This window comes from Cyprinodon tularosa, unplaced genomic scaffold (genome assembly GCF_016077235.1).
Source record: "Cyprinodon tularosa strain WSP-4 unplaced genomic scaffold, ASM1607723v1 ctg260, whole genome shotgun sequence".
Classification (NCBI taxonomy): Eukaryota; Metazoa; Chordata; class Actinopteri; order Cyprinodontiformes; family Cyprinodontidae; genus Cyprinodon; species Cyprinodon tularosa.
In genome coordinates this window covers 528,418-547,548 of record NW_024038962.1, presented here as the reverse complement: position 1 = coordinate 547,548, position 19,131 = coordinate 528,418, and the positions used below count along the sequence as shown (strand labels likewise).

At 37.8% G+C, this 19,131-nt stretch overlaps 2 protein-coding genes across 23 annotated transcripts in view; both read left to right on the top strand.

The window, feature by feature from the left end:
- si:ch211-285f17.1 (sickle tail protein homolog) overlaps positions 1-14,465 on the top strand; it is a 155,799-nt gene extending 141,334 nt beyond the window's left edge. For 11 of the 22 annotated variants that reach the window (XM_038288995.1, XM_038288991.1, XM_038288990.1 and 8 more), the window contains 11 exons: positions 1,240-1,370; positions 2,455-2,602; positions 3,035-3,530; positions 4,621-4,819; positions 4,913-5,181; positions 5,425-5,580; positions 5,863-5,985; positions 7,512-7,592; positions 7,687-9,330; positions 9,853-9,996; positions 12,848-14,465. In XM_038288995.1, coding sequence (XP_038144923.1) covers positions 1,240-1,370; positions 2,455-2,602; positions 3,035-3,530; positions 4,621-4,819; positions 4,913-5,181; positions 5,425-5,580; positions 5,863-5,985; positions 7,512-7,592; positions 7,687-9,330; positions 9,853-9,996; positions 12,848-13,375 — 3,919 coding nt within the window. In that variant the 3' untranslated portion in view covers positions 13,376-14,465. The remainder of the gene's footprint in view (positions 1-1,239; positions 1,371-2,454; positions 2,603-3,034; positions 3,531-4,620; positions 4,820-4,912; positions 5,182-5,424; positions 5,581-5,862; positions 5,986-7,511; positions 7,593-7,686; positions 9,331-9,852; positions 9,997-12,847) is intronic. The other 11 variants (XM_038289006.1, XM_038289007.1, XM_038288994.1 and 8 more) reach the window with 10 other exon arrangements.
- A 101-nt stretch (positions 14,466-14,566) lies between these two features.
- LOC119785986 (uracil nucleotide/cysteinyl leukotriene receptor) lies at positions 14,567-19,123 on the top strand. Its single transcript, XM_038289008.1, has 2 exons — positions 14,567-14,672; positions 16,301-19,123. Exon 2 carries the CDS (start codon positions 16,317-16,319, stop codon positions 17,250-17,252), a length of 936 nt encoding a protein of 311 aa, XP_038144936.1. The 5' UTR covers positions 14,567-14,672; positions 16,301-16,316; the 3' UTR covers positions 17,253-19,123.
- Positions 19,124-19,131: the final 8 nt, after the last annotated feature.

Sequence of the window (19,131 nt, the reverse complement as noted above, 5' to 3'; positions counted from 1 at the left end):
AATTTAATTTCTACTGCTCTTACTGTGCCCTACAAGGTACTTATGGAACTTATTCCCAGTAGTAGTAGTGAATGATTTCTTCTTAAAGAGGGACTTTGCAGACTTTGCACTGGATTGGCTGTCTAATATTGTAATACCTGAATATTGTCTCTTTAAGTAAAGGTGTGGTAATTAGGACGTTTCTGCTTTAGTTTGTGTGTGATAATGGAGTCTGAAAGTAGCACAACATGAATAGCAGTGTTATGTTTTACTCTTTCAAATATTTCCGATTTAAAATGTTTAAAATGTAAGACCTGGACCTTGTAAAAGAAATAGGTTCAGCATCATATGAAAGGAGGCAAAAATCAGAAATGTTTAGGCTCAGGAAATGCAGATCATCTTTGAGACAAAAGAAAAATCGGTTTTCAAACTCCCAAGCTAGAATTTCTATGGCTCCCCTCTCCAGCTGGCCTTGGCATAGCCGGGCATTCAGTTCACTGTCCCTATAGAGGAGGTTCATAATAGGGTGTTTCTCCAGGGTACCTGACCACAATGAAACACAATTTTAGCACTTCTCATGTAAACCGTGTCACACAATGTTATTATTCAGCACATTTTCCCCTGGGTTTGCTCAGATGGCTTGGTAAAAAATTTTCCATCTTCTGGGTTGACCTTTAAAAAAGCCCTCAAATGATCAGACCAACAAAGCAAAGTTTAAGTAATAATCATATTGTTGTGATGGATTTCAATGTTGTACTATTATTGTTAGTGTTCAGATCATGCTGTAGTCATAATGTACACTCTCTTTTCCTAGATTCGTGTTAGACTTAGACTTGTTTATATACCGGTGTATATATATATATATATATATATATATATATATATATATATATATATATATATATATATATATATATATATATATATATATATATATATATACCGGTATATAAACAGTAATATAAACATATGACTGTAAATTTACAGTTCGGATTTTTTTTTTTTTTTATTACTTTCTGTTATCACTCCAACCTCTGTTCCCCCATTCTAGTTTATGAAATACTACACCTTGCCCCTGGCTTTTGTAATGTTTGATATGCATATTCTGCATTATTTTTATTATTTTTGCAGAATTAAACAGCTGAGACTTTTGTTGTCCCTCCTGTTACAATAAAAATATATATTTTCACACACTGTATGAAGAAAAAAAAGTATTTCTTTAAAAATTTGAACTCCATTTTTTTCCCGCTGTTTCTTTAGTGAGCTCGAGCAATACGTAGGGTCTCTGCAAAAGGCCTCGGCAACAGCAACCAAGACGGTGACTTTAAAGGATGTGGAGGAGGGAGCAGTTAATCTGAGGAAGGTGGGAGAGTCACTGACAGGCCTTAAAGGTAAAATGAAGGACATATTTCTTTTTTCGAAAATAAACTAATTTTTGTTGTTTCTTTTAATCTTAGCATAAGCTGTAACAGAGTGATAAGCTGTCAGATTTAGCAGTAGTGGTAAAACTAAAACATTGTTAGTCTAGTATGGTAACTTTTGAAAATTTGGACTTTAATAAGCATCAGTAATAATATAAAGAAATAAAAAAAAATTAAGATTGTAGAATGACCTATCTTTAAAACGATTGTAAAGTCTGAAACCAACAGGGTTATTATAAATATGCAGGGTATTCATTGTTGGATTGACTGAACTGTAACTGGATTCCAGTCTGATCTAGAATTAGACTGAACTGGGCTCTAGGCAGTTGGATTTAATTTGGTAACTTGCTATCTTCTGTGGAACTAAATGAATGCGTTTGATTTCAACTAGATTCAGTTGAAAAGAGCTCAAGTAAAAAGACCTACAGTGATCAAGTTCAAACAGAACTGAATTGTATGGCTCTGAATTTCATCAAAATTAGTTTATATGGAACTGAATTAAAGAAACTAATCTACACAAAAATCGACTGCAATAAATTGGGAGCCTATTTTACAGAAATGAACTGAACTGAACTAAAACTTATAGCATTGACATTCAACGCCTTGACATAGCAAAGAATTCAGCTGAACAGAGATGTGTTGTGTTAACATATGACGTATGTTACTATGGTAATCTGTTACATTGAAACTAGGGCTGCAACTAACAATTACTTTACAAATTGATTAATCTGGCGATTATTTTTTCGATTAATAATCGGATTGCCAAAGGTTCCTTATGGAAGACTTCTACGAAATTAAACCAGGTGAAGCTAAAACAAGAACATATTGACAGATGAAAAAACTTTTTTTTCTTAAAATATATAACAGTCTCTAAACTCCAGTTAACTATTAATTGATTATTACAATAATTGATTAATCACGACCTTGAGAAACAATTGTTTTAGCCCTAAGAGAAAGTCACTGCTTAGGTGGGGCTATGTACATGCTTAGTAATATTTCTACAAACATTTGATACAAAAGATTAAAAAGTGTTTGTGTTGTTCTCACACTTCAGGAGAGTTCCCATCCCTGCAAACCAGAATGCGGGCTGTGCTCAGAGTGGAAGTGGAGGCTGTTAAATTTCTGAAGGAGGAGCCTCACAAACTCGACAGCATGCTAAAGCGGGTCAAGAGCCTGACCGAGACTCTCAGCAGCCTGAGAAGGTAGGAGGAAGAACCCAGCTAAAGTAGGGATCAGGTGAACAGGTGTTCCAGGAGTATATATGCTAAGTGTCTGAAGGGGACAATTTAAAATGAAATGGAAAAGGCCTGTACAGAGCTGCTCACATGAGCCTGACGTGGGAGATAATGCTACTTGATTATACGGCCTTCATGCTATCAGAGGTGATACTGTGTGAACAGAAGAATCTGGCATCCAATTTGATTTTCTTTCATCACCTTTACTGAACCAGCAAGCGAATCTAGTGGACCCTGAACACCTTGTATCCATTTGAATATTTCATACATGCCTAACTTGGTCTTGGCTTTTTGCTCATCAATAAGTTGTATCTTTAAAAAAGAAATAGCTTACATCTAGTGTTTTTAAACATAATTTCTGTATGATCTGTATCAAATATAATTTCACTCCCTCTGCAGATATGCAACTGAGGGTTCTCAGAAAGGCTGTGATCCTTCCATTAATGTCCCATTGGGTAACAGCCATACGACAGCTGCAGGAGCCACTTCAGAAGCTACATCAGCTTCAGCCCAGCTCGTCCCCTCTTCAGCTCCAACAGAGCCACAGAGCTCCACCATCAGGTCCGAGGTGATGCCCTCTTCCCCGCCGGTCATCCATCATATCCAGAGTTCCCCAGTTCTCATTCAGCAGTCCCAGCAATCTGCCACCCTCACAACTCAGCCCAGTCCTCCCCTCACTCCTAGCCCCACTCAGATTCCAAGTCCCAATTTGAGTAAACCTCAAGACCGGGAATCTCCAAAAGGGGCCATCATGGACTCACAGAGTCCTGCTCGTCTGAAGAAGATTCATGGGAATCTTGTGAACAATGGCAACGGTGCTCCTCCGCAGAATCTCATAATAGAGGAGCTCCAGAACACAAAGGAGAAAAGCAAAAACAGAGTTATGTCCATAGAGGTATGCGTGGCTATTTTCTTATTTTTCAATGTGTATCTTCAAAATGCTCATACCCCATTTTTCACCTAACACCACAGACTTCATTGCATTTTTTCAGGAGGGTGGGGGGTTATGCTACAGAGGAGCATAAAGTGGTTCATAATTGTAAATAAAAAAAAAAAAAAGAATAGCCGTTTTTTCATAAGAAATGCTTTTATTTTAAAGCTTCTGTTACTTATATAGCCCTACTTAAAATTGTGTGCAGCCAAGTGTAGACTAAATGTGTCATTTAATTTAACTATAAATACAGTACAGCTATTTTAAAAAGGTATAGATTAAAGTATATTGATTAAACAAAAGCTTCAGGGAAAACAAGAAAAGCAGCAGAAAAGTCAGGGATAAATGTAGAAAATCATCCAATCTTTAAATACTTCCCAAGCTATATTTCAATCCATTATCTGAACAATGTAAGGAGTTTAGCAGATCTGCTAACTTACCAGGAAATGGCTATCCACCTAAACTGACAGGCTAGACAAAGATAGCATTAATTACAGAGAAACAGAAACCCATGGTAACTCCTGAGAACCTGCATAGAACCACATATCAGCTTTGTCTTATTGAGAGACTGGTGAAAACAGTTGTTTCTAAAACAAATCTGTAAGTAGTCAAATTTACAATTTGCAAATCACAATTGAGGTATAAACAGAAGACGTAAAACAAGTATAAATATACATTTTGTCCAATCAGACTGTAGTTAAGGCTTTTGTCCATAAGAGTGAGCTGAAATATCAATCTCTAAGTGCTGTAATTTTAGAAACCCCAAAAGACTTGCAGTCTTGCAAGACTTAGCAATAATGCACTGTTTTTCATCTGTCACATAAAATTCAGCGGTTTCTACATGTTAAATGTTAAAACATTCAAGGAAATTAAATACTTTTGCAGGATACCTTATCTAGGCATTAATTTACCCATCTGGCTATCTACATCTAGATATCTAGAAACTTTAAATCAAATCAGTTATTTGGTCAGATAACTAATAACTAAAGGTCTTTAGTTACTTCTTTTTTTTTTTGAAGATTTACTTTTCTATCTTCTTTTTTAAAACTTGTAGGCAGCTGAGAAGGAATGGGAAGAGAGGAGGCAAAATATGGGTCACTATGATGGCAAAGAGTTTGACAAGATCCTTCAAGAGGCCCAGGCCAATATGATGAAGGGAATTCCAAACTTAGAAGTTGAGGAAGGCCAAATGATGCCCTCTGCTGGTATAATAGAGCAGAGAGACATTACCAGCCCGGTTGAGTCACCAGCAGGTACAAATGAAACGAACACACAAAGACTTTGTGTCATTTTATGCTTAATAATAACTTACTAAGCTTTATATTTTTGAATAATGTGTATTGCAGAGGAGCCTAGAGTAGAAAAACCTGCCAAGAAGGGGTCTGATAGACTTCCAAAACCTTTAACGGAGAAATCCATGAAGCCAGCATCCCCAAAGACTACATTTAAGCCAGCAGTCACAGACAATTTCACTAAACAGGGGTCTGACAAATCAAACAAGTCTCCACCACCCCCTCCTCCAAGAAAAAACTTCTCCAGCTCGAGCTCAGGCATGACTACCACACGTTCTGGAGAGGTGGTGTATACAGCTCGGAAGGAGAGCATCTCAGCCCAGGTTGGTATTAAGTAGTTAATATGTCATTGAACTAAGTATGGATCATGTTGTAAACATGATGACATTCTCTTTAGGCTCTGTGCATGTGCTAAGAATATATACATTAAAGAAAACCTAATGCTTCCCTTTTCAAGTTTCTGTCATTATCATGCAACATGCTAACTTGTATAATTAGAACACCGGCCTGAAACCTTTAATCATTGTTGCTGCTTTACTGTGGATTGGATTAATTTACCCTCACAGGAAGTTGAGGATCATGCTCCTCCTCCATCACCTCAGCTGAAGCCCAGTAAGGTTCCTCCGGAGACCAAGCCGAAACCTATCACACCTCCTCCTATCACTGCTTCTGTTAACAAACAAGAGGAGGACGAAGGGGACAAGATCATGGCCGAACTTCAGGTTAGATGCATGTAAACACTCAAACTCGCACTCATACATATCCTGGCTAACATGTGAGGTGGGCTTATTGATTTATGCACACTGGGGGTCCTTTTGCCTATCGCTTTGGTGGTTGATTTATTTGGAGTGGCAAGAGCTGGCTGCTGACGGATTCAGAAAAACAAAGGATCCTCCTTGTCACATGTCAACAGTTGCTACAGCTGTGGCTGTGGTGCATAAAGTCTGCATCCCGTCCTGAAAATCTTTGTCCCCATGTCCCTTTGACTTGTTTCCAACCTTCAGGTTTTCCAGAAGTGCACAGTTAAGGATGTAGAGAAAAAAAATTTGGTTGAACCCACCAATCGAATTGAACCCCAAATCAAAGAGCTAAGACCAGGGAATTTGTTGCCCCTCAAAGACAAAAAGGTAACATGTGTGCCGCCGTGCAGCTGCCCGACTAACTGCCTGCCTCCACCAGCTGTGTGATGCACTAACTGCCTGTGTCCCAACACTTCTACAACCCATGTTCTCTTGCTTTGGCTCCAAAGAAATCTATAGCAACTTTCAGCACAAAACTCCTTTCCTTGCTGCTTTATTTTCTTCCTTTGTTTTACTCTGCTGGATTTTCAAAGCTTTGGATTATTTTTCAGGATTAAGTCTGCATAAAATTGTGCTGGTGTGTCTTGTGTTACTTATGTCAAGACTGATTTAACTCTTGTCTTTTTCTCCCAATCAATAAAGACCTGTAATATACCTTGTATGTTATGGGCAATTCAACTGTCTTGTGTCTTTTTTTAATGACAATTGTTCAGAGAAAAATCAAATAAAAGTATATAAAAGACAAAAGTGTAAGGAAAGAAAACAATTATTAGAAAATGATTTCATATTCTTGACAATTTGGATAACCAGCATTCTTAAACCTCACATTTATGGACAAAATGTGTTTTTGCAGACTTGGTTCACCAAAGGTCACTCTGGCCACTTTGCATGCTCTTCCTCCCACACTTAATTTCTCAAGTATAACTTCCCAATCTCTCTATCCTTGCACAACTTTACCTCAGTTTGCTTTTCCAAGCTCCACACCTATTTTCAATCAAAATACATTCTCTATAATGCTGACAAAACTTGTTCTCAAGAAGATACATGTTTTCCAGCAAGAGCATTTAAAAGGTTTAGTTTTGTAGAGGTATTGTCAATAATTTAATTGGTAGAAAGGGTGGCTAACGGAGAACAAATAATCATTATATTCATGGTTGTAATATAGGAAAAAATAAGTATTGAAAAGCTTATTGAAGGAATTATGGGATGTTTTTAAAATCTAATAGATGGATTATATCCATACTACATGCCAGGTATATTTGCTTAAGAAATCAAACATTTATTGCTTGATGTGAAGAATTTCTTAGAAATAGTTCAATAAGAAAGATGTAAGTGGAATATTGTCCACTCCTTTATATTTAACAATGGCTGAGTTTTTTACTTGCTAAGTGGAATTTTGAGTGCAAGCTCTTAAAAAGCTACAATTGGCTCTCAAGGTACAATGGCCTGCATGTTTTAGAAATGTTCACAGCTTTCACACACCTGATATCAATTAATAGCAGGTTAAAAGGCTTTGTTGAACTGCAGCAGGTACGGATACCATTTTATGTGAACAAAATACCTATTTAGTTAATGGCTTTAAGACGCATTGTTATGTAATTAAGGATTTTGGGTTAATGTTTTTATCTCTTATAATATAACTGCAGTACAAATATAAAGTAGACAGTTTATTTCCATGTTAGAGCAAACATACACAATTAGCACTTCCCCCACTGTGTAAAAAAGTAATGTGAATCAAAGGAATATAGTAATTTCAATGATCTAAAGATGATATTAGATTTATTTAAAGTTGACCTGTTGCAACCTGTTACACAAGTTGCACAATAATATTACTCCCTCACACATTGTCCTAGCAGAGCTCAGACCCAAGTCGAGAAGATAAAGATCCAGATACAGATGAAAATGGGAACAGTACTACAAGACAGAGTCCAGGGGTATGTAAAACCTTTAGTTCCAATTTACTTAATATTCATGCTAGAGTTTAAAGGGTTTGAATGTTATTCAGTACTTTGAATTTCATGTTGACAGGTCATATATTACGTGACGGGACAGATTCCAAAAGATCAACCACCTCCATCGGGACTTGAAGACACCCGAGAACACAAGGAGCCCTCACAGCCTCTAACACAGGTGTCAAATGTCAATGCTAATGACAATTCTGCATGGCAGCAAGAGCAGATGCAGCCCATGTCTCCACCACCAAAATCACCTTCGTCTGTAACACCTCCACCGATATCACCTAAACCCACTGGACTCAACGGATTCAAACTGCCACGAAAGCAAGTTAAACGTGCAGAGTCCTTGAAGACTAGTGCAGAAGTACAGAAGGAAAAGAAACTCAACAAAACAAACACTGAAAAGAAAACCAAACTTTCATCAGAGCATGTTTCCTCAATTAAAAATACAAAGCATGAGCAACGATCAACTACAACAAGCAATCCTGTAAAAGAGGTTCCTAAAGTTCCTCCACCTAGAAAGACTGCAAGTGGCAAATATGATTTACCTCAAGTAAACTTTGAAGATAGCGATGATGGAACTGGTCTTAGCCCTGACTTACCTGGAGAAGAACCGCCCCCACCACCTGACATTGCATTTATGATCACTAACAAAAAGGTTCAGCCGCTGTCTTGTGGTGAGTACCAGGAACTGGTCAGTGCCAAGAAAGGTAGTGTCCAGACAGTTACTGTTGGCAGTGCTTCAAACAAAACTAACCCCACAGTCAATTCCACTGAGCCACAGGATAATGGCTTTAATAAGAAGCCTGTAATCATCATTTTTAATGAGCCGATGGATATCCGCTCAGCTTACAAGCGTCTGTCCACCATATTTGAATGCGAGGAAGAACTGGAGAGAATGCTTGCAGAGGAGCGCATCGATGAAGAGAGTGAAGAGTCAGACACAGAGAGGAGCACTGGGTCGCAGGTGAAAGATGGAGATGCAGAGTTAGTGGGAGATGAAAAAATCACCTCCACGAAGAGTACTGTGGAGCACACCGGATCATCATCCTCATCTGCATCTTCAATATCGGAACTAACAGATGGTGGAGGATACACAGAGACAAATGGAGATGCCAAACAAGATGGGAAGAAGAAATTCAAGTTTAAGTTCCCCAAGAAACAATTTGCTGCTCTAACACAAGCAATTCGCACAGGCAGCAAATCTGGAAAGAAAACTTTACAGGTTGTGGTGTATGAAGATGAGGAAGAATCTGATGGCACAGTACGGCACCACAAGGAAGCTAAGAGATTTGAGATTTCACGCTCAAAATCATTTGCAGAGACCACCAAGGGATCCGTTTCTGTCATACAGAAAGACCAGAACTCAGACGCTCTTTGCAGAACTAATGAGATCCGAAAGAACACTTACAAGACTCTTAACAGTCTTGAGCAAACTATCAAACAGCTGGAAACTACTATTAATGAAATGGGACCATGCTCTCCAGAGGAGCCAGTCAGCACAGAAGACAAGTCAGAAACTGGAAAAGACTCAGATCTAATTGGGTTGAAGAGGTCTTCCTCTCTTCCTACCTCTAGAGCGCATGGGCCTAAATTGGCCAGCAAAGGTTCGTTGCAGAAGAAGACCAAACCCCAGATCCTTCCTCGCCCTGTTGTCGCACCTTCAACCACCAACAACGCCAACACTGTGCTCAGAGTGCCCACCACCATGCAACAGGTCTCTCTCTAGCTATTGTTGGTCCAGGAGAGTTTGGGTCCTTCTTCTTCACTTTCCAACCTACCTTCACTCCAACCCTAACCACTGAAATTACAGAGTCATTAATCCCCTTTCCAGGTGCTCAGAAATGTTGGAACCAACCCCTGTGGCTCTCTGCTACGATGAAATCATGATGACATGATTGGGGTGGTCTTTTTGTTGGGTGTCTGACTAGCAACTTTCTCCTGCAGTTAATTGCTAAAACTCTGAGGGTTTCAGCAAGTGGTGCACTGATCATCAGAGGCATCGTCACGATGGTCGTTTCTTCCTTATTCTCAACTGCATGCCCTATATGCCCTATACATGTATACTGACTTGGAGGTTTATGGTTTTTCTGGATGCATGGTCTGTCACTGGTGTTGAATATTGTTATTATGTTTTTTAGGTGTTCAACTTTTCCCCATGTTTAGATTTCTGATGCTTCCTGTTTGGTTTGTATTTTTTTCTACCCTTTTTTTATTTCTTGTTTTGTTTTTCGTTTGGATCCCCTTGCAGAACACCAATGCTGCTTCCCCTACTAGTCGGATGCCGGTCCCTATGTCTGCGAAGCCCAGACAGTCGCCGGCTACTACTGACAAAGCCGGAAAACAGCAAAAACTGCAGGACGCTCAGAGGCAGTTTCGACAGGTAGTTTTACTGTAGGGTTTTCCCAGAGACTAGCAGAATTAAGATCAGAGGTTACTGAGAGCATGAAACGTTATGGGAAAGGCAGGCGGGAGGGGCTAAGCTGTGAGATATTACTTGTGAAAAATACAAATTAAAGTCACAGCAATGGACACTGTGGATCTGTTCTTGTTTATCTCGAATTTGCAAAGACACAAAGGCATGTTTGACTCCTGACTGTTACCCCATAACATCACTGTACTGTATGCTTCTGCATGTCCACACTGCTCATGGTTTTCACTGTGTTGGTGGCTTACTTGACAAAAAATGGAGAAAGGCAAAGAAAAGTGGATTCTTGTGTTGTCATCATCTGAGTTGTCATCACATCTCCAGTTCTCCCTCACAGCTGAGTTCCTAAAACAGTGTTGCCGAACCCTCCGATTCTTCTGGGAATGTCCAAATACAGATTTAACTTTTTTTTTCTTTTCTTTTTTTTGGCTCGTCCCTTCTTATTATGCAACTCTGCTCAAACCCAACATCGCTGCTCATTTTCCTTAACCCCACGGTGATACGATTTCTTACCACCAGGAGCTTGACATAACCTACTCACATTGCACCATCAGTTCAGTAAAGTACAAATCCATGGTTTCTCCTCTCTGCTGCATCCCTTCAAAATCCTAATATATATATATATATTTTTTTTCTGTTCACTCCAGTTCTTATATATCTTTGCCTTCTCAATTTTCTCTAACAGCCTCTCACGATGCCTAACATTCCCGCTAACACAGAGACACTCCTTTCTGCCATTGGGCTCTCTAACTCTTGCAGTGTTTACTTTCTTGGTAATGTGTCTCTCAGTACTTGGAAAAAAAAAAAACGAACTTTCGTATAGAGCAGGAAAAATAAGTGTTGAACTTTTCACCATGTTTTCTTCAGTTAATGTTTCCTAAAAAGGCTAATGGATTGAAAAACACATCAGATGCCTGTACAAACCCAAACAATTCACACATATAAAAATCAAAACTAAACCCTTGCAACAAATTTGATTTAGATTCTTAACTAAACTAGAATAGAATTACATTGCCACAAGTACAAAGCAACAAAATTAACTCTCTGCATTTAACCCATCCCTTTGGGGAGCAGTGGGCTGCCATTGTGCGGCACCCGGGAAGCCATGTGGGGTTAAGGGTCTTTGCTCAGGGACCCAGAGTGGCCGTCTGTTGGAGTGGGGCTTGAACTCAGAACCTATGGATTCCAAGCGCAGTGCCCCAACCCCTAGGCCGCCACTCCCCCTCTAATTTCCCTATTGTAAATTAATCTTGTTCCTACACAAACTTTTCAAATTTCCTCCAAAGTAAATTATAACTGATTATGGCTATGGGCCGGAAGGATATCCTGTTGGTCAACATTACAGTGGGTCTGAATGAGAGTCTGGCTGAAGACAATTATAGTGAAGCAGTCAAAAAATGCTATATTGATTGCATTTGTTACAGAGACTTCTTTTAACCTTGATTGTTTGAGTGAACACAATTGAGTGGTTATGGTCTTCATCCTTAAAAGCAGTAATGTAGCCATACTCATGTAGTTTCGAGTGTGGCACTGGCTGGTACTACATTTGACACTTGTGAGGGACAGCGGTATCATTTCCTTATACTGGTTTAGTTAAGTGATGAAAACATGTATTTATAGTATTCGCTCTGGTGTTTATAAATAATTCTGACAGACTAGTCCATCTTGATTTCCTTTAGAAATAATCACTAGGCCACCTGCAGCCTTCACATACTGTCTTTCTTATATCTTGTCCAGAGTTGAGCAATGCAAAGAGGGGTGCAATGCACTCTGAATAGAGCCAGTTTTACATTCATTGTGCAGAATCCAAACTGCCAAGCCAGAGTTTAGGCTGGGTTTATAACACTTATAAATATGTCCTCATCATCTGACACATTGACAGGGATAATGTGGCTAAGTTACTTTTTTGTCAAACGCCTGCAGCACCAAATCGCTAGGTACCTCATTTTAGATTGATTTTGTAAATAGCCTTTGATGGTTTACCCTGCCAAAAACTTTTCTTGCATCTAAAAAAAAAACATATAAAACAGGAATTTTTTTGTCTGTATTTGGTAATAAGCCCCTCAAAGCCAAAAATAAAAACGGCAGTTCCTAACTTGGATTTCAACAAAAAACTGGTCGATTTAATACATATGGAGATCCTACTCAGAAGGATTGCTTCAATAAATTTAGACACTATACCAATACTGCCAAATTTCCGTTCCTAAACTGAGATTCCACCCAGCTTTGAGGTTTTGTCGTCATAACGATAAACTGCAAAAGAGAATTCAAGCAACAACAAACAAAATTCACACCCACTTCTGTTTGTTTTAAACCTGATTGCAGACAAATGACATACAAATGCAATATATCATGTTGGAGAGATGAAATAATCTGACTAGAGCAAAGTTTAACTTTTGGTGTTGCTGCTAGCAACACTATGTTATGATAAATGCATTTTCTTCAAAAACATCTCATGGTACTGGCCCTCCGTATAACTTTATCTATGGTCTTATTTCCTGGCTTGTCCACATTTGGTGTAAATTTGATGACAACAAGCCCATTAAAAAATATTAACTGAGAAAAACTTCTCATGTTCAATGCTTATTTTTCTGGCTGTGTGTTTATTTCGGTGTCTATTAGCTCTGCCTTATTGATTTTAATGTATGTGCAGCCATAATGTTCGTCCATGTGAGTTTTAAGGTTTATTTTTTTCTTCTTTTGTTGTTGTTTTTTTCTTTTTTAACATTGCTTTGCCTTACATGTGTTGTGTTACCATTTTTTTGTTTTTTTGACAACAAGTATCTGTTTTGGCATCTGTTTGCAGGCTAATGGAAGTGCTAAAAGAGTGGGAGGGGATCATAAAACTGCTTCCCCCACTATTCCCATTTCTAAAATCCCTGCTTTTTATTCTAGCTCTGCTAAAGGCAGCTCCCAGTCTGTACTAAACTCAGATGCTACTAATCCCATTAACCCATCTTCTTCCGCTCCTCCCTCTGCGACAAAGACCGTCCTGTCCTCTCACAACTCCCGTTCCGGTTCCCTACCCTCATCCCATATCCCCTCACTGTCTAACGGATCCCTTAAACTCCCCACACCTTCACAACACACAGGTAAAGCTCTCTCGTTCTCCTCACAGACTCAGAATGGTCGAGTGCACTCCTCCTCCTCCTCCTCTTCATTATCCTCCTCCTCCTCCTTCTCCCCCTCCCCTCTGTCTCCCACACCGTTGGGCCCAGGTGGAAAGAGCATCCGCACCATACACACCCCCAGCTTCACCAGCTACAGATCGCACAACGGCAGCAGCGGCAAATCCTCCATCCCAACAACCACAGCAGCTAAGGAAACAACTTAGACATATTATCACTCCATGTGCTTTAATGCACAGCAGGTTGACCCAAACCTATTCCATGTAATATACTTTACATAGTTTTTTCCTTTCTTTTTTTTTTTATTTGAAAGTATTATTAAAGTTATGCACTCTATGTTTATATTTTGACACTGGCATTTGCGTACTGTATGTTTCCTCTTATTATCAGTACACTTTTTAAGAGTTTTATTCTGTATCGAAAGTGTACCAAATAATCTGCATTATAATTTTGATGTATCTAAAACAAAAATGTAGATTGACTAGTTGAAGTGAAAGGTTTTAATTATGATGGCATTTAATTAAAATGGATCTATTCTTTTCCTGTAGCCACGAATAGGAAATATAGTGTTAATTTGCAATCAAAATATTGTGTAAATGTTTTTAATTTTGGAAAGAAAGATTTAATAACTAGAATATTTAATCCTCTATATTTCTTACGTTCAGAACAGAAAAAGTAACAAACTTTAAAGAGTTTATACAAAATCTAAAGATGAGTCGTTATTAACATAGTTTTCCTGGTGTATTTTCTTATTTTTTAAGTAACATGAACTGCCAGCTTCTTTAACAGATTATCAGCTCTTGTCATCATTAATGAAAGTTTTCAGTTTATTGTGCCTATTTGCCAAAGTGGTTGTATACTGACTCACTTCATGCCTAAAAAAACAATCATGAACTTTTATGAAATCTGCATACTCTTCTTGCTGTGGTGGCTAAAGTCAGTGGTCAAAAGCTCTGTAGTGTTTTTCCATTTATGTGGTCTGTACTGAAAACAAAGCGCTTCAACCATATGTACATACCAGCAAAACTAACTACTAAGAAAAGTTTTTTTTTTTTTTTTTTTTTTTTTTTTTTAACATACCAAAGTTTATTTGTATGCATGCTTTTCAAATACTTTAGGAGAGTGATGTAAAAGAGACACAAATATGTTTGCACAGATAGATTTTGTAAATATCTTGGTTTTCTTCCCCCTTTCTTTTTGTAAAGCTTTAAATCATAATGTTAATTACCAATAAAAGGCAAAAGTGTGATGGAGTTGTATAAACAAATAAAGACCTGCATGCTTCTAGTGCACTGATCCTTTTTCTGTTTTTTTAGTTTTTTTAATCTCCTGGCTTCCTGCCTAACGTTGCAATTTTCACACGTGGGTTTCTGCTAGTATAAAGGTTGAAACACCACAAGCCACTCTTTTAGACTTCTCACTTCTGGGTGCCCTTATCAGTTCCTCACCCAAACACAGGGAGCCTTTTGTCTTGCTGAGCAGATTTTAGAACAACGATTACAGGTAGGATGATTGGAAAACTAAATGCTTTAAATGTAGTTAAGTGTTAGAGTTTTGGCTATTTTTCTGTATCCTATGTTTTTGTGTCTTATTCTATGTGTCAAATAACTTGAAGTTTTAAGCATTTTTTTTTTTTATCATTAATGTGCAAATAATACGAAAGGGTTAATCTAAAAGACCTGCTTCATTGCACCCTTTATCCCAGAAAATATTAGTGAAGCTGGGGCAGAGGCTAATAGGTAGAGCGATACTTAAAGCTCACAAATATACTTTGCTAAAAAGAAGGAACAGAGCGGTTCCCCTTTCTTAAAAAGGAACATTTTTATTATCACAGTTTATCAACGAACATTATATTTCCATAAATGCCTGGATGCTTGGCTTCACATATAGTATATTGACATGACAATTTTCATACATGATTTGAATATATTTTCCACGCTATAAAAATATCGGTATTTCAGTGAATGCTGCACAAAAGGTTAAGGATTAAGTGTTCAGACTGAACAGTTCAAGGTCTAAATTCTCTCTTAGACCTTTTTTTAAGATAGAATTTTAATCTTGGAAAGAACGAGCTGACTTGCATCATTACAAAGGTGTTCTGTCGGGTTTGGGTTAGTACTTTGGTGTTGCCCGGTCACGTCTCCACTTAGAATTTGCCTGGCATCTTTAAGACTTTATTTGTGGAAGGGTGCAGTTTTTTTTTTTTTTTTTTTTATCTGAAAGGAGATATCTTCGGTGTATTATTTAATAAGCGTGAGCATATAATTGTGCAACTGCCCTTTATATTCTGGAAAAATGAAGAGTTTTGTTATATATAACTAAGGATCCAGGTCCCAACCCTGGTCACTAATGCCCCACCCTAATTTAAGCTAAGCACAGAGCAGTCAAGTAAGTTAGGCTCTTCTTGCAGTCAGTCAACCTAGATTCAGCCATTGGTTTGCAAATTTACAGTGTATCTGCATGCCTCGGTGGCCATAGAAGTAATTGAAACTCCTAAATGCATAGAATCCGAGGAGCATCTCAATACTTTTGGCAACATAGTGTAGGTTTTGTATAAATTGAAAATACATACATTTCATCCATAATCTTAAATATGTCATTCTTTTCCAAACTGCTTTGTTTTGATATATTGCAGCCATTAGAAAAGCGAAAAGGAAGAAAAGGTTTCAACTTCCTGCTCCTAAAGCACAAATAATATAGCATAATTGGAGGTTAAAGCCTAATGAAACAGAGGGAGAGCCTAGAGGATATCTTCAGTGCTTAAGTGGGAGTTTTCTTTGGTGTGGGAGGAGTTTTTGTAAGACATCATTGGTCTGAACAAATTTAAGGCAAAATTTAGACGGTAATTCTGTGGGATTTGCTCAAACTCCTCCCATACCCAAGAAACTCATTTAGGTACCATGCTTGGCCTATTACCCAACCTGCAGAAAACATGCACTCAATAGGCTTACAGTTTTGTCTTATAAGACCTTTTTTGGGGTATATTTTAATGCAATAAGTTGAAAGGAACTGGATTTAGTTTCTGATAAGCTGTAAGTTGTAATCACCAAATCAACAGATGTTAACACTTAATACAACTGAAAGCTGTATGTTCTGAGAAAGATAACTATGCACTTTTTTTTCTGCACTAGATTGGTCTGTGCTATTATGACAACTATGAATATTTCCATAGAGGATGTAACCAAAGACAGAACACCTCTGTCACTGTGGGTAGTTTTCCTCTCCATGTACTACATGCTTATCTTCACCATCGCTGTTCCTGGAAACGCCCTGGCTTTGTGGGTCTTCTGTCAACAAAAGAGCAGTTCACCTTCCAAGGTCTTCCTAAGAAGCCTGTCCATTGCAGACATCTGTTATGTCCTTATTTTACCTATGCGCATAGATTACCACCTGTCTGACAGCCACTGGCCCTTTGGAGTTATCCTCTGCAAGCTGTCTGGCTTTCTCTTTTACCTCAACATGTACTGCAGCATCTACCTGATGGGATTCATCAGCCTGGACAGGCTGTTAGCTGTGATTTTACCTCTACGGTCTCAGGTGGTAAGGAAGCCTTTGTATGCCAATGTTGCTGTGGCCATACTATGGACTATGATTATTGGGTCTATGATTCCATCACTTTTCTCGAGACACCATCAAAACACCTCAGCTAATATGTCTGTGAGCCATGACGAGTGCAACATGCTGTACCTTGAAAACAGTACATCATCCAACGCTCTGATCTCCACCATGGTTGCTTTTCTTCTTCCCTTCATTACCATTATCATTGCATATATAGTGATTCTCTTGAAACTAAGGACCCTGACCCAACATGAAGGACGTCCTGTGAGGGACAAAGCTGTAAAAATGATCATTCTCGTAGTGATGAACTTCCTGTTTGCTTTTGCTCCCTATCACATCTGCAGGGTGGTATACATTAAACAGATAGGTGGAAGCTTGGATTTATTGAGAAGACCCAATCAGATCACGTCTGCGCTGACCTGTATTAGCGGTGTGCTGGATCCCATGATGTATTTCTTCTTAAACCAAGCTTACAGAAAGACAGTTTTACACCTGTTCTGTAAAACAAGACAATATGGTCTGTAAGCTTCTTGAATGATGTCTGTTGATGGATGTTATTTTTTATTCTGATATAGGTAATTTTCCACATTTTTTTCCAAGCATCTTTCAGAATTTGAATCTACTGCTTTGTGCTAAAGCAAATATATAATTCTTTTTTTATTATTAAACAAAGCACCAGACTGCGCATAATTAGAGGTGCTACATTTATGTTTAATCTAAACTTCTATCTTTCTTAAGTCTAGGAGTGCATGGAAAGGGATGCAACTATCTATATTAACAGCTAACTTTATTTATTTAACTTTATTTGAATTTTATGTTTTAAATTTTATGATAGATTTTTCTCAGACAGATGAAAAACCAGGTATAGTATTCAATATTGTTTTGTTAAAAATATGTGCCAGTTACTTATATGTAACATATGTAACAGAAACACCTTCTACTTTAGTTAGAGCTGCGATTGTTTTGGGGTATATGTCTGCCAGCCTTGTACATCTAAAAAACAATATATTTGTATCTATTTCTCTTTACAAAATAGATCAAATATTTCAGGCTGAGGAAAAAAACCTGTGCACATCAAGCTTAATGGCTTGCTTTTAAAGTCTTCTAGGATTGATGTGTATTTAGCTCCCTCTATTTTCCCATCAACTCTCACAGAAGCATCCCTGCAGCATGATGCTCCCACCACCATGTTTCACTGTCAGCAGGGTTTGTTAAGGGTGAGATGGAGACAGAATCTCTTGATGTTGGCCAAATACATACATTTTCATCACATCCGACAGCGACTAGACAAAACTCGACAAACCTCACCTAACTGTGTGCTCTCCCTGCAAATGAGGAGTTAAAAAGCTTAATCACTCCTCCAGAGTGATTAAGCTCCAGAGTTCCCATCGACTTCTTAACTGTTTCCTTCATTAATTTTATCCTTTCCTGGTATTTTAGTTTAAGTTAATGGCCATGACTTCACAGGTTCCAGTTGTGTTATACTCTGTTTTTCTTTTGATCTTTTAAACAGTGCTTGGTGAGATTTTAAAAGCTCAAGATTAAACTTTATTATCTACGCCTGCTTTAAACTTCTCTACAACTTTACTCCTGACCCGTATTGTGTTTTCCTTTCTTGTGGTGTTTATTCAATTATGTTCTCTGCAATACTAAGTTTAAATTATACATAGGAAAACTTTCCCAACTAATTTGTTTCCTTTGGAGGTTACATGTGATTTTGGTAAAGAGAAAAAGCGCTTATGTTTATTTTTTTTTGGTATTGGTAAGACTTGAAACAAAAAACATCATTTTCTTTCTGCTTAAGGTATAAAAACGTCAAGTTGTATTTGTAGTTTTTAATTGTTTTGTACTTTATTGAATAGACCTAATACTAAAACTAATAATAACCATGAAAGAATATAGATATCTGAATTCTTGCATGGAAAGAATTACAACAGCACTTCCTAGTGTTAATTGCATTTAGATTTTATTTTTCTAGATTACAAGTAATTTAGTGCTTAGATAGGAAAAAGTGTTGTATCTATTTTTTCTATCATGAACAAAAAATTAGCTAGAATACTCTTTTTGTATTAGAAGTATGGTCTCAGGCTATGGTCTCTGAGGGTTGCAGGGGGGGGGGTTATCATAGCATCATTTAGGGAAAAAAAATTATATTAATAATGCAATACATAGATTGGTATAGTAACAAACGCATATCTTGTGCACTATATTTTACCACTGTTGCCAAAAGAGTTTTTCCATTATAAAATCTGGCATAAAAAAAGTCTGTTTTAAAATACTATAAAGCCTACTTAGTCTGACCTGAGTTTATTTAAGGCAAGTCTTGGAAAACTTTTGCAAAACCACTCAAAACGAATAACCCTAAACTTTTCCATTTTCCTTAGCAAAAAAAAAAAGACCAGAG

Excerpts from the sequence above, each read along its gene's own strand:
- LOC119785986 (XM_038289008.1), top strand. The coding sequence starts at position 16,317 with ATGACAACTATGAATATTTCCATAGAGGATGTAACCAAAGACAGAACA.